The sequence below is a fragment of the Sarcophilus harrisii genome, chromosome 1, assembly GCF_902635505.1.
Source record: "Sarcophilus harrisii chromosome 1, mSarHar1.11, whole genome shotgun sequence".
NCBI lineage: Eukaryota > Metazoa > Chordata > Mammalia > Dasyuromorphia > Dasyuridae > Sarcophilus > Sarcophilus harrisii.
The window spans coordinates 26077918-26092167 of record NC_045426.1 but is presented as its reverse complement, the minus strand read 5'-3'; the positions used below and the strand labels follow the sequence as shown (position 1 = coordinate 26092167).

At 38.5% G+C, this 14250-nt stretch overlaps 1 protein-coding gene across 3 annotated transcripts in view; it reads left to right on the top strand.

The window, feature by feature from the left end:
* The window catches only part of ADAMTS9 (ADAM metallopeptidase with thrombospondin type 1 motif 9), a 184322-nt gene that overhangs the window by 133730 nt on the left and 36342 nt on the right, over window positions 1–14250 (top strand). For all 3 annotated transcript variants that reach the window (XM_003762344.3, XM_023498097.2, XM_031953629.1), the window contains 2 exons: window positions 4980–5147; window positions 13206–13376. In XM_003762344.3, the coding sequence (XP_003762392.1) occupies window positions 4980–5147; window positions 13206–13376 (339 nt within the window). The remainder of the gene's footprint in view (window positions 1–4979; window positions 5148–13205; window positions 13377–14250) is intronic.

The following is a 14250-nucleotide window of genomic DNA, read 5'->3' as shown; positions in this document are numbered from 1 at the left end:
TCACTGTGTGTCAGGCACTAAGTGCTGAAGATATGTGAGAGAGACAGAGACACAGAGGGAGAACACACACACACACACACACACACACACACACACAGAGAGAGAGAGAGAGAGAGAGAGAGAGAAACAGGCACAGAGAGAGAGATACAAGATACAAAAAGATTGGGGGGGGAGAAGAGAAAGAGAGAGAAAGAACATAGGGTTTTTTCCAGATATGGAAAGCTTTCAGAATTCTCTTGGCTAATGAGAAGGCTATTTCAGCAGTGGGTATAAAATGTTCCTCAGAGACAGCATTCCCAGCTAAACTTCCATTAACACAGTTGGCTGAATTTAGCTAGTTTTTATCTGTGACATGAATAGATGAAAAGGGAGGTGTCTTGGAAACAATTTGAAAAAAATCTGGAGAGATTTTCCTAAAATTTTTGTATCTGATCCTTGCCATTATTTGATCACTTAAAAAAAAAAAAAAAAAAAAAAAACTATTATTCTTTTAGGAAAAAATTCTAAAAAAAAAACCAAACAACATAAAAAGTTTCCATAACAGCTGCCTTTCTTCTTTCGTACTTTAGAAATCAGAGCTTAAAAGAAAAGTGTTTGCCATCAGATTAGATAAGTTGAAAATTTCCTAATCTTTTATAGGTCTTAACAAATTGAGCCAAATGGAAATATGAATGATCCTTAAACATACATTCCTTTTCCTAAGGCAACTTCTGTTCAAGCCAAATGTATAGTTAAACACACACACACACACACACACACACACACACACACACGGTAGGGGGGAAAGGGGGAAGCACAATGGGATGGGCAAAAGGAAATGCTCTAAGTCAAATTCTAGAACCCTCAATAGATCAAATTAGGAAGTCATTCAAATCTCATCTTCAAGTTGTCTGCTTTTTGTTTTTGTGTCCCTAACACTTAACACTGTGATTAGCACAAAGTATTAAGTATTTTTTAACTCATTCATTTAGTGTGAGTCACATTGTTAGTGAAGTGCTCACATTTGTTATTGTCAATAATGACACTGATATGAATCGTTTCCCTGCAGTCAGAAAGCTGGGCAGGACCTTTACCTTTCAGTGATTCCTGAGGCTGTCCTTAAACTGAGAATTATTCAAAGATAGAGTACTATCAAATGTCAACATTGCCAAGATATGTGCTGGATAGTTTAATCCTACTTACTTTTTGTGAATGAGTATTTGGTAAATGAAACACATTCAACTCTTAACATGGGGCAGACTTAATTCTTCCTTGGAGCATGTTTTACTCATTCTGAAAAGTGTGCTAAGCTCTGTTCCAACTATACTAAGCTTTTTTTATTTTTTCTGGTGTTTGCTACCCATTTTTTCTGATCTTTGGTAATATCTTCATGACCCTACAACTGGTTAGATAATGAGGGACCCAATTAACCAATTATTTAGGAAGATAAATCAGTTGATAACTGGGTGAACAAATTGAGCCATTCCTAAGCCATTACTACCTATGTAGGGTCATTTAAATGCTGCAAGACCTTCTTCTTCTTTTTTTTTTTTTTCCATTCTCATGAAGAAAAACTAGCAAAATGAGCTCGGCATCCTCAACAACATTATTTAGTTCACTTGTATTGAGGCAACTTTTATCTCAGTTTTCTTTGGAAAACCAAGAAGATCCCTTCTTTGTTTTCTAGTTACATAAATGTTGATTTCCTTCAGTATTTTTTTGTTTGTTTGTTTTTCAAGACACAAGAATTTTGATTTCTCAGACTCTTTTAAGTCATACTCTCAACCATCACAAACCTCTCCATAGGTTCAGGATATAAGGAGCTTGCTTTAGCATAGAGAGTAGATACCTCCTGTTCTCCCTCTGCTTTGGAGACCAGGATTTCAGGAGCAATGCAGCCCTTACAGTTTATACACAATAAAATTGTTGGAAGTGGAATAATTTCCTTGAAGCAGTTTAAGTAGTTCAGTAAGAACAAGGACACTAGATGGTGCCATAGTAGATAGAGCACTGTCCCTGGAGTCCAAAAGACTCACCTTCCTTAGTTCAAATCTGGCCTCAGACCCTTACAAGTTCTGTGACCCTGAGTAAGTCATTTAATACTATTTGCCTCAGTTTGTTCATCTGTAAAATGAACTGGAGAAGGAAATGGGAAACCATTCCAGTATCTATGCCAAAAATAACCAAAATGGGGTCGTGAAGAGTCAGACACAACCAAAAAGCAAATTTACCACAAAGATTAACAAAAAACTAGACAAGTATCCAAAGGGATTTCCTGAATCACCAAATTATGCCTCACAAGTTCAATTTACCAAAGATGATCTAAATATTATGAGAAGATAGTTGAGGAAAAATGCAAAATTGCTCAGGCTATTAAAAAATAAAGACCTAATTAAAAATAGCGCTCTTTTTGATTTTCTAAGGCTACTCCTTAAAAAAAAAAAAGTATGTATAAAGACGGGGTCCTCAAGTTTTCACATACATAGACTGATGGGTACTTGGTAACTACTTTATTTCTTTTATAATGAGGTCATGTGACATAGTAGACAGAGAAAGTTGGTTTCTAATTCGAAAAATAGTTCTAGTCCTGCTTCTGAAACTTAATAGTGGTACGATCCTGGGCAAGTTAATTAACCTTTTAATACTAGAAAGAATTCTTTTAAACTATCAGTTTTAGAGTAAAAAAAGGAACTTCCTCTTTGAATAAAATCAGAGGTCTACCTTCTATCTCTAACATTGTAGTCGTTTTGTTTATCTTTACAGAAAAAGATTTTTTTTTTCCTATTATAAGTTCATTAAGGCAAGGAGTCAGGAAGGGGTAGGAAATGAGAAGAAGCCTTGGAGGGAAGGGAATGACCCTTAAAAATCTATTGAATGACATTTTCCCATATTTCTGCTGCTTCTTATTCATTTCACTCCAAAAGGGAAGCTGGGAGGGACAGATGATATTGAAAATAACACGCAATGAGAACCTGAACCAGCTGGCTTATGAGCAGGCTTTTAATGACTTCTGTAATCCTTAATGAGGAAATGGAAGTTGAGGCTCCTGGTGCATTCATCTGGCGAAAGCACTCGCGTAATTCTACAGGAACCTGTCATCTGAAATTCTTGTCCTGGCTCCACAAACCCTTTGATTGCTAAACCTTCCAGAGGAGCCTAAGCCGAAATCAAAGTCCCGTTGCTCAGGGTCGGTCGACATGTCAGACGTGGTCACATTTGAAAGGGTTGAATGAACCTGCAGATTGAGGTGGAAATGAGGGGCCTCTCTGAATGAGTTTGGCACCGACTTACCTGCTCGGTGTGCCTCTGGATTCTCAGAGTCATTTCCCCTCATTTCCTTTGGATTTCAGACTGCAGGCTTTAGAGACTCAGAACTTTTTCCTTTAGAAGATGGCTGAGAAGATTCAGATATTTCATCAGGAGGCAGCAAGTGTGCATTTGTAAAATGGACCTTTTCCCCCCCTCACGAAGCAGGCAGAAGTTCATTCGTTCATTCATTCCTTCAACAAGCATTTATTCCGTTTCTATCATGTGCTAGGCCCAGTGCTAGGTTTGGGGGTAACAAAGACAAAAACCAAAAACACCTGGAGTAGTTCCTGCCCCCAAGACACCTCTTTTTCTTCCTCTTCTGGCAGAAGGATTTTTGGACAAAAAGCAAAGAAGAGAATGAGCTCTTAGTGACTTAGAAGGAATCTTGGAGGTCATGGAATCTAATCCTCCCATTGTACAGATGAGAAAAAGCTTGCCCGGGATCACACTGCTATTAAGTGTCTGAGGCAGGATTTGAATCCAGGCCTTGCTCTATCCACTACACCTAAGTGTAATCTTTTATGGAAAGAATTTTCTTATGATTAATCATTCCTCGTGCCATTTTGTCAAAACTTAAAAAAAAACAATAACCACAATTACTTTTTAGTCATTTCTCCCAGGCTTTCAATATGTTCTTTCTTTCATAATACCCATCAAGGGTCCAGAGACAGGGTAGAGCCTTGAGTTTGGACTCAACAAGACCTCATTTTCAATCACATGAAGCCTTGGGCAAGCTGATTAATCCCTTGGAGTTTCTATCTGCACATCTACAAAATGGAGTATATATCACACGTAGCACCTACTTTGCAGAGTCATTGAGGGGCTGACATGAAATGATATCTATAAAGCATTTCACAAAAGCACTCTAGAAATGGCAGCTTAGCTTTATTCAGATGTTGTAGGAGGCACTGGATGGTGGGGGAATGGTGGGTGGGTCAGGATCCGTTTCACTGGTTTTTGTGAAACTCCAGGCTTCCACAAGCTCCCCAAGGCGTGTTCCTCAACTCCAGGTCTGACCATGTCACTCAACCCACTTAAAAAGCTCCTGTGACTTGTTAGTTCTTTAGGATAAAAATACAAATTTTTCTATTTTAAGCTGTTTACAATTGGTCTTCCTCCTACGTTCCAAAAGCTTTCACTATATATCAATGGCGTAAATATATATGTACATATGTATGTACAGCGCATATGTATATATGTGAATATACCTACATATATACATATATGTATGTGTGGCTGGGTGCACGTTGCCCATCCCTTCCACCCACGAGGGAGTCCAGCCAGTATGGCCCTCTTGTTGCACTCACGAATTGCATCCTGTCCCTTCTTGCACCTGTGCCCAAAACCTCCCTTGCTTGGAATGCCCCCATCCTCTGTCTCTGGGAAGCTGGGAACCAGTGTCATCCCTCCCCTTCGTGTCCAGCTTTTCCTATCCCCATCTCAAACTGTGAATGCCTTTTTTTGCACCTGGAAATTATTGTCTTATCGTCTTTCTATCTTATGCTTGCTTATATGTGCATGTGCTGTTTCCCTTATGGAATAGAAACTCCTCTGGGGCAGGGACCGTCTCCCTTTTGTCTTTGTACCCTCTGCTTCTAGCACGGTGCTCGGCACAGTAAGTGTTTACTAAATGCTTGTTGAATGACTGATTGATTGATGAAAAAACCCACTGCCATTGCTTTATATTACAGTGCTCTGTCTCTTGTGGTCGGGGGCATAAACAACGAAATGTGTACTGCATGGCAAAAGATGGCAAGCATTTAGAGAGTGATTACTGTAAGCATCTGGCTAAGCCCAACGGGCAAAGAAAGTGCAGAGGAGGAAGATGTCCAAAGTGGAAAGCTGGAGCCTGGAGCCAGGTGAGCAATAACCTCTCCCCTCCCGCGTACATGGTCTTCTTTGGCTGACTCACTGGTACCAACGAATGGAGGTGATGTTCTTTTGCAGGTGGTCTGTGTTGTTCTTTCAAAGTGGAGATGGGGGAAGAGAGAGCAAGTTTTTTGTGAATAGAAGAAAACACATTCAGAAAGTCCCCATTAGTTGGGACTCGACCCAGTTGAGAATGGGCAGCTGTGCATTTGGGCTAAAGATTACCTTTGAACTTGCTCAAGACAGGATTTGCTAAGTAAATGATCAGTATGGTTTACCCTACTTGAGAAAACAGACTGTTTTTCAAGAGCCTTAGATGTTTCCATATATATGGGACCAATGGGTAAGCCAGTTTCAGTCTTCCTATTGGCCTTTACTTGGCAAGTTTCTGGCCTGATTTTCATTACTGAGTATGCTTAAAAGTAATGAAATTCTTTGAAAAGAATATGAGTTTAGGGACACCTAGTTAGTGTAGTGGATAGAGCACCAGCCCTTAAATCAGGAGGATCTGAGTTCAAATCTGTCCTCAGACACTTAATACTTCCTAGCTGTGTGATCCTGGGTGATTATCACCTAATCCCAATTGTCCCAACCAAATATAAATATATATTATTATACATATAATAAGTTTAAATGGGTCTTTTTCTCGATTGATCAGACAACACAATTTTTTTGTACATCAATAGATGAAAAATCAAATAGGTTGATCTGCAAAGAACCCACTCTAATAAAGAATAATGTTCCACATTTTTTTTTTTTTTTTTTTTTGCTAAGGCAATTTGGATTAAGTGGCTTGCCCAGTGTCACACAGCTAGCTAGGAAGTGTTAAGTGTCTGAGGTCAGATTTGAACTCAGGTCTTCCTGACTTCAGGGCGATATTCCACATTATTAAACAGGACCTAAAATATATTTGGACATGACCATATTAATATGGGAATGATTTTGACCTTCCCAATTTCAAAATGAAAAATACAAATAATAAAGAAAAAGGAAATGAACTCTAGAGGCTAGGTCCCTGACATTTTTAGGAAATGAGCAAACCTTAGATTTTTTAAAAAACTCTAACCATATCCGATTTTTTTCCTCCTGAAACTAACCATACCATGAATAGCTCACATTTTCTCTTGGCCTTGCTCATATTTTTTCTCTACCTGTCTTAGTTTTTCTAGCCATTTTCTAATCCTCTTAGATTTTCCATCTCTGCGACCAGGCCTCCCCCCACTTCTGCTTCACTCAAGAAAAATAAACACATGGGCTTGTTCAGTGTCCGTGCAAAGCCCCTTTAATCCTGCTTAAGCCTTTATCCTAATGAATGATCAATCCATTTTTCAAAAATCGAACATTCAAAGAATCACCTGATTCTCCCTCAGCCAGCTTGGGTTCTTACTCTGGTTTCATGGACTGATTGGATTTCAGAACTATAGTTCACTTGGGCCCATCCTTTTTTTAATTGCTTTTTTCCTAATTTATTGATATACTCAATTAGTTTCTGGTCTCTTAACCTGGAGAACATTCAATTAGTCAGAGACCCAGCAGCAGCATTATTTAAGATCCCCCATTAATTAGTTTGTTCTCCTGTAAAGTTTCATGCCCCGTCACTTTTCCTTATGGTTCACAATTTCTACCCCTAGCTCCATGTTCACTTGGAGGGTTTTGATTATTATTATCATTATTATTATTATCATATTATAGGAAGGAGATTAAAAGAATCTTGCTCATTATTGGTAAACATGGTTAGCTTTATTTCTAAATTCTTTGGGATTGTGGTGGTAAGCAAAAATCTCCCATGCATTTCTCTTTATTGGGCTTAACCACTGGGAGATGGCAGTAGATTAAAAAAAAAAATTACAAGAAACATATTCTCCTGGGAAAGAACTTCACCTTTCAGAAACTATGGCTTATGGAAGTCATTTCCATAGCTAACAAAGTAAACAGAGTAATGCAATGGACTTCAGCCTGCTTTCTAATGCGTTGATTTGATTTGTTGGAATGAATGATCAAAATACACAGGGAAAGTTGTTGTGCAGTGGGAGTCCATTTGTACCCTTTGGGAAAGGGGCTGGAATGAATTAGAATCCCGTCATGTCCAGGGAAAGGTAGCCTGAACCCTCGAGGAATATTAGCATGCTAATGAGCTGACCTGAAACAAATCTGGACTCCCACATTTGGGAAACGAGGGGAACAATCCCCCTTTAGCTTCAGCTATTCAGAATTATAGGTTTTAAACTGCTTGTTTGGGGGCTCTTTTTGCCTGACGTGCATCTGCTGTTCGATATCAAGTTGAATCATTAGCATAATTTCTTTCTGCAGCAGAAAGTGAGACTGGTAATAAAGCTTGTAAAAATGCAAGATTGCAGAACAAAGCCCCGCCTAACTTTAAAATCTACCCCCAAACAAAAAAACAGCAACAACAAAAAAGAAAAACTATCAAGGATGCAGTGTTTCTGAGACAGAAATGACAAAAATTGATTTTAAAGCCTCCTGCAAATTGTTTTGAAATTTTATACATTTCAAAATCTTTAGCTTGAAAAGAAAAATGATCCATTTGGAGAAAAATAAACTTCAAAAAAGTAAATAAATAACTTCCCTTCAAACTCAGGCATCCCTCACCCACCCACAAAAGCTCATGCTCATCCTTTGATTTTTTTTTTTAATCCAGGGTTTTGAAAAACAGTTCTCAATCACTTATTTTGCCCATATGGCGAGTCTGACTAGTACATAATTAGAATATTTTATTCTTGTAGCACTATGGAAATTTGCTCTAAACTCTTATTACCTGTGCAACAATTAGAAAAGTAATAGTGGTCATTAGCGTTTGGAGAATGTTTGGAAGAGAAATATCCTTGGGGTGGAGAGAAGAACAGGTTTCCCACCCCTGAGATTTCATTGGTGTGGGGATTTGCCAATATGGAAACTCTAGTGATGGAGATCAGCAACTTTTCTCTAACCTATAGTCTTACAGAGCTGTCTTGGGAATATTGAGAGGTTCAGGGATTTCCCGTGGTCACACAGCCAGTGAGTGAAGGGCCGGATTTAACCCACATCTTGCTGATTCCAGGGCTTGCTAATTATCTAATACCCTGGTAGTTCTTAACTTTCTATATGTCGTGGACCCTTCTAGCAATCTGGAGATGCCTGTGGATCACTTCTCAGAATAATATGTCATGGCATGGCACGTCATAAATAAATGCATTTAAATAAAATAAGATACATATAAAGGAAGCCAATTAGAGTGAAATATGGTGATCAAAATATTTTCAGCTTACAGGACCCCTAAACAATACTATTTTTTGTTCCTTGAGGATTCAAAATTGAATATGAATCATTAAGTTTAATAGGACTATTAGAAGAAAACTATCAATAATTTATAAGACATTGACCTAAAAAGTCATCAAATTAGAGTATGATTGTGCAGACCTTTTGACACCAAAAAACATTGGCACAATGATTGTGATTAAAATTCCTCCCTTTTTCTGAGATGAGGGACTCTGTCATGCATTTATCTTCCCCTTCACCAAAACCAAGGAATCTCCACTTCTGTGTTTGATCTTTGGCAAGGAAATAAATATAGAATCTCTTTTTTTCCTTTTAATTTTCACCTTCCATCGTGGGACAAGCGATATTCTGGGCCATTCTTTTGGTGGGACAGGGTTTAAGGGTCATGGGTCATGTTTTCAAGCAGAGAACCAAATTCTGAAACAAAATGCAATGGCAACAATTGATAGCAGAGTTGCCTTAGTTATTCCCTCATTCTCATTTCTAGAGATGCATTCTGTGTCCCATAGTACGATAGCAACACATGCAGAATGAAGGAGAAAAAGATCTATCAGATACTAGGGGCAAATCTTCCTTCCACCTCATCCCTCCTTAGTTTGACTCAGTTTCCTACTTAGTTTCCCAGCTCATTGATATAACAATTGCCTGGGTTATTTTGATTTTGTTTACATTTTGATAATTCTCTCTTGTCCCTCTACTTGAATCTTTTAGTAGAGGAATAAGCAAGTAAGGTAGTAAGCGAATAGTTTGGTACCATGGAAATAGGACGGATTCTGAAACTCTGGAAACAGAAGTCCTGGGTTCAAGTTGACCCTCCATTGTTTACTACTTAAATGTAGTTCATCTACTGGGGTCTTACTTTCCTCAGACATACACTGAGGGAAAATTTTTACCAGATGACCTCTAAAGTGACTTCCAAATCCAAATCTGTTCCCATGACTAGATTGAAGTCCCTTTTAGCTCCTGGTCTATGATCTTTCAAAAGTCACTTTTAAACAGCATTTTCTTTTAAAATTTATCTTCATATGCATTTATTATCTATTCCTCACACTGCTTCTTTCATTGAATAATTTTTAAAAGAGACTATTGAGCGTAAATTTACATAGTCTAGCAAAACCAAATTCCCATGTTGTCTATGTCTAAACAACTTTTTCTTTCTACATTTTCAGTCCATCTCAAGCCTTTCTGCCTCTCTGGCAGAAGATGCATTGCATGTCTTTTCTTTAATTCTGTGGACTAAGGTTGATTATTTCCTTCATAAGAGCTCCAAAGACTTCCAAGTCAACATCATCCTCTTCTAAACATGTCAATATTCAAATTTACAAACTCAGGAAACTTTGAGGTTATCTTATCTAACTCTGTCTTACAGGTGAGGAAATCAAGGCCCAAATTGTTTAAGAATTTCCATGACTTGATTTCTTTAAAATTTTATGCAAAAACATTATTTTCAGCTATTTTTCTACATCTGGTTAATGGGCATGGAGCCAAAAAGGATTGTAGAATGAGGATTATAGAAGCTAGAAGTGACCTTAAAGGCCATTGAGTCTTCTCAAATCCCATTCAGATCTGAGTTCCCTCTGTGACTTAAATCAAATGTGTTACTTCTCTCTAAGGATTTAAGGATAGATAAATATTAAATAATGATTTAAGGATATCTCTGTTGCTGGGGGAGAATCTGGAGAAATGTGGTCAGTTCTCACAGCTTGATAGTTATGAAATAAAAACAAAACGCTTGGCAAACTTCTTCAGTAAGCTGGGATAGTAAGAGGATAGTCCTAAGATATCACAATAAACTCTTCCATCTTCAGAACTTTTCTCTGCAAACTAGTTGAAAATTCACAAAAGAGATCTATCTTCCCTTCTCTCTCCATCCCCATCCAAAGCAGCAGAATCATGCTAGGGCTGTTTCGTTGGTTTTGTTCTATTTTTTAATTCCCTTTCTTTAGGAAGATTTCAGATTTCACTCCTGAGAACTCAGTGGGAACCTGAGATGCACCACTCATGCCGTGGAAATGGTTGTAATCAGAATAGTGTGACACAGGGCACCCAAACTTACACACTAAATCCTGAAATGTTACAGAGACCAGATGCAATACTCTGCAGTTCAGAGCCTGGACTTTCCTGGGCATTTGTAATCATGGGAATTATCTCCTAACCATTACTCCTCCAAATGGCTTTGGCATTTTTAAAATATGGCTAATTTTTCTCTTTAGAAGTTCACATTTATCCTCAGAATTTTTTTTTTTTGATCAGTAGCTAATATATGACCATGAAATTGACAAATAGAAATCCATGTCTTCCTGACTTAATTTGCTGAAACCCCAAATTCCCATCATTTATTTCTCTTGGTTCTTGTTGTTGTTGTTCTGCCAGCTGATTCATTTTTGGTACATAAATTTGGACAAGGATACATTATTCAGCTTATTATCTTGACTTTATGACCCCAAATATTTTCATAAATTAAAAGCATAGACACTTATGAACCATATTTTAGCATTGATAAGGTACAGGCTACAGACTCGAGTACACTTGCACCAGAAAATTGGCCTTTGGGAAAGGAATAATAACAAAACCCACTAACATGAAGACACATGATATGGTATAGTATCTGTAAGGCCATTCACAATGACCTGGGCAAACCCCTGACCCATTTTGCCCTGTGAGTGTGGGGAAGTCATAGACCTTCCCAGTGCTTCCAAGATTCTCTTTAACACTACAACTTCAGAATTGTCATTGAATGTCAGTGAGAGGAGTTTTTCAGCAAGGGAATTCCTTTAAATAATTGAAAGTCACAGGTGTGGACTCCGCTCTTAAAAAAAAAAATAGCCCAGGCATTTATTTATTGTTTAAAAATTTGGAAAGCATTTCAAACATATTAATTCCTTTGAACTTCACAGGAACTCTATTATAGGTAGTAAAAAGGGGTAGCTAGTTAGCTAGAAGAGTAGCATGTAGGCCCCTCACCCTCCCAAGTCCTCCCAAAACTCATCATGTTTTGTTTTTAGTTTTAGGTTTTTAAAACATTTTTAAAGGTTTGGGCTCGGCCTGTAAGTCCTGTGCTAACATTACTGCCACACAGCTGCCATTTAACAGAAATCTATATAGGGTTTTGGTTGCTATGGGTTATTACTCAGACAATTTATCCTGGAACACGATTGCTTTTTCCAGTGAAGACACGATATTACAATTGAATGTCAGCCAAATGGTTTGTTTTTCGTTTTGCTCTCTGCCTTCAATGGGATTTCTGTCATTGGCAAAGTGGTTACCCTATAGAATGGCCCATTATACTTGTTACCTGTGCCTTAAACATCCACTTGCCAGCAGACCCTCTGTTTTTGGTAGCTCAGACTTCAGATCCCTTCATCCCCACAATCCCCAGGGAGCAAAGGTGACCGAAAAAGCTTTATTCTTTGTGTGCCCCAAATGTATTAGCTCCTATTTCCATGGGTTCAGCCTCAGGTAATACTATCCGTACTTATTCATAATCTTTGGCCGTTATCCAATTAACTTTCCTATAAACCTTTAAAGACTGACAGTCATATCAGTGTTCACGTGGGGAAAATTTGAATAAATTTGGATGCATGGGCAGCCTTCTAAAGAAGGGTACTTTTATTGCTGAGTATCTGTAATGGAAAAAAATGATTATTTGGAAGAATTCATTTGGTTATGCTTTATGATGTTTCCTGATAGCGAATTCTCATTAGTCTTACCCAATGATGAATTTTCCTGCATGCTAATTGAAAGAGAATTTTTGCATTGTGTCAGAAGCTTAATTCTATTATTTAAGAAGTTCCATTTAGATGTATGTGACCTTAATACATGTTGAACATGTTTGTTAGTAACAGCCCCATTAAAGAAGGTGGAGATGGCCCTCTAGTCTGGCAAACGTTTTTCCTGACCAAGAATATCTGTCCTAATCAAACGTTGTTTTTCCTTTCTCATCGTCTAAACCCTAATAAAAGCAATCACTCTCATCCTACTCACAAGCAAGATTATGGAACCTCACTATAAAGAAACCATAAAAAATTAATTTAAAGAAAAGTTAATTGCAGATTTAATGTGGCATATTGTGGGATTGGATCAATAAACTGTTTTTATATGATTTACATTATCTCTTCAAGAGCTGACGACACTTAAGAAAATGTTTCTTTTTTTCCTTCCCTACCTCCATCCCTGTCCTTTTGATATCCGCATCCATATTTGTAAATAGATACTAATACAAAAATAAAATTGGATGGGAAAATTTTTAGCAAGGCAATAGATGAGAGAGGAGGTATCTGCTTCTTATATGGTTATAAAGTATTCAGTGATTGCTTTTATATTTCCACAACTTGTTTTGTTTTGTTTTGTTTTTCCCCAAAATCATGCTACAAAACTCCTCTCTGACTCTCTATTTTAATTCTCAAGCACCCCAAATCTTCAGACATATTTTTGTTGTTCAGTTGATGTAACCTCCCCTGTTTTTATGTTGTGCTGGTATTGTCCCTGATTTTTCCCCTTTTCATTCAGATTTTTAGTTTCCAGTGACAGAGTAATTGTGATTTCTTGCACTTCCAATATTGACTTCTAGGGCTCGAAAGAAGACTCCAAAATTGGTCTAGAACTAAGACACTATTTTTGATTACTTTCTTTGAAAATATCAAAAAAATATTCCCGATAATTGTAAAAGGTTTTTCATTAAGAATATAAGCCTCTTTTTCCATTCTATCTCCCATTGCTCTCTCACCCCCCAAAGAAATTATAAGAAGCTCCCACTTACTCTGTCTCCTCAGTGCTCCGTGTCTTGTGGCCAAGGAGTCCAGCAGAGGAATGTGGACTGTCGGACTGGAGCCCACAAAACAAGGGATACCGACTGCAACCTGTACACGAGACCTGCATCTGAGCAGACCTGCCACTCCCCGGCGTGTCCACTGTACACTTGGAGGGCAGAGGAATGGCAGAGTGTAAGTAGAGGGCCTGGGGCAGGCAGCTGGCGGGCGCCCTTCCCTCCCTGATCCCCCCACCCCCAATGTTCACCGGCCGGCATCACGTTACTTCTGCTGTGAAGTCCAGTCACTGAGGGAGGACGACTGCTCTGACTCCAGCAGAGTCCCCTGTCAGACAGCCAGGATTTACAGGGCTGAGTGCTGGGGGGAGAGATTGGACTTTTTTGTACAATGTAATGACGGTGTTCTGAATGCTCAAGTTTGGCTAACTGTGAGAAAGAGCCCACTTCGTGCAGAAGGAGGGAAGGATGAGAGAATAGATTAGAAGGAGGAGGAGGAAAGTCTCTCAACTGCTGCTATCCCATTATTATTATTTTTTTTAAGTTCGCTGCAGACTTCAGTGAGATCTCCCAAAATACATTCTATCCTGGTGGACTGTTGTCTTGTAACAACTGTAACTAAAATTTCCAAGGGTCTGAGAACTTAAAAATAAGACAAAACCCAAAGTATATGGTCTGAAGTAACTGCTCCTCTGAGTCACAATGAATAGAAAGTATTATTTTGTGGGGTTTTCCACTCAAAGTTAATATTTGGTTCAGAAAAAGCATAGTACAGTAGCGAAGAGCATGGACTTTGGAATCAGAAGGCCTTGGCTAAGATTTTCACATCTGGCACGGACTGCCTGTGTCGGCCTTGGGCAGCTCAATTACCCAGCAGTTTCTTCATCTACAATCCTCCATCTAATGGAGGCTTTAGATTAGGCAGCGTCCGGGACCTCTTCTAGATCTATAGCGATGGTCCTGTGGCCGAAGCTCTGTCACTTCCAGCCTGTGTGATTTTAGTCAAGTCCTAGAATATTTCTGGCACTGTTATATCGCATTACATCCAAATA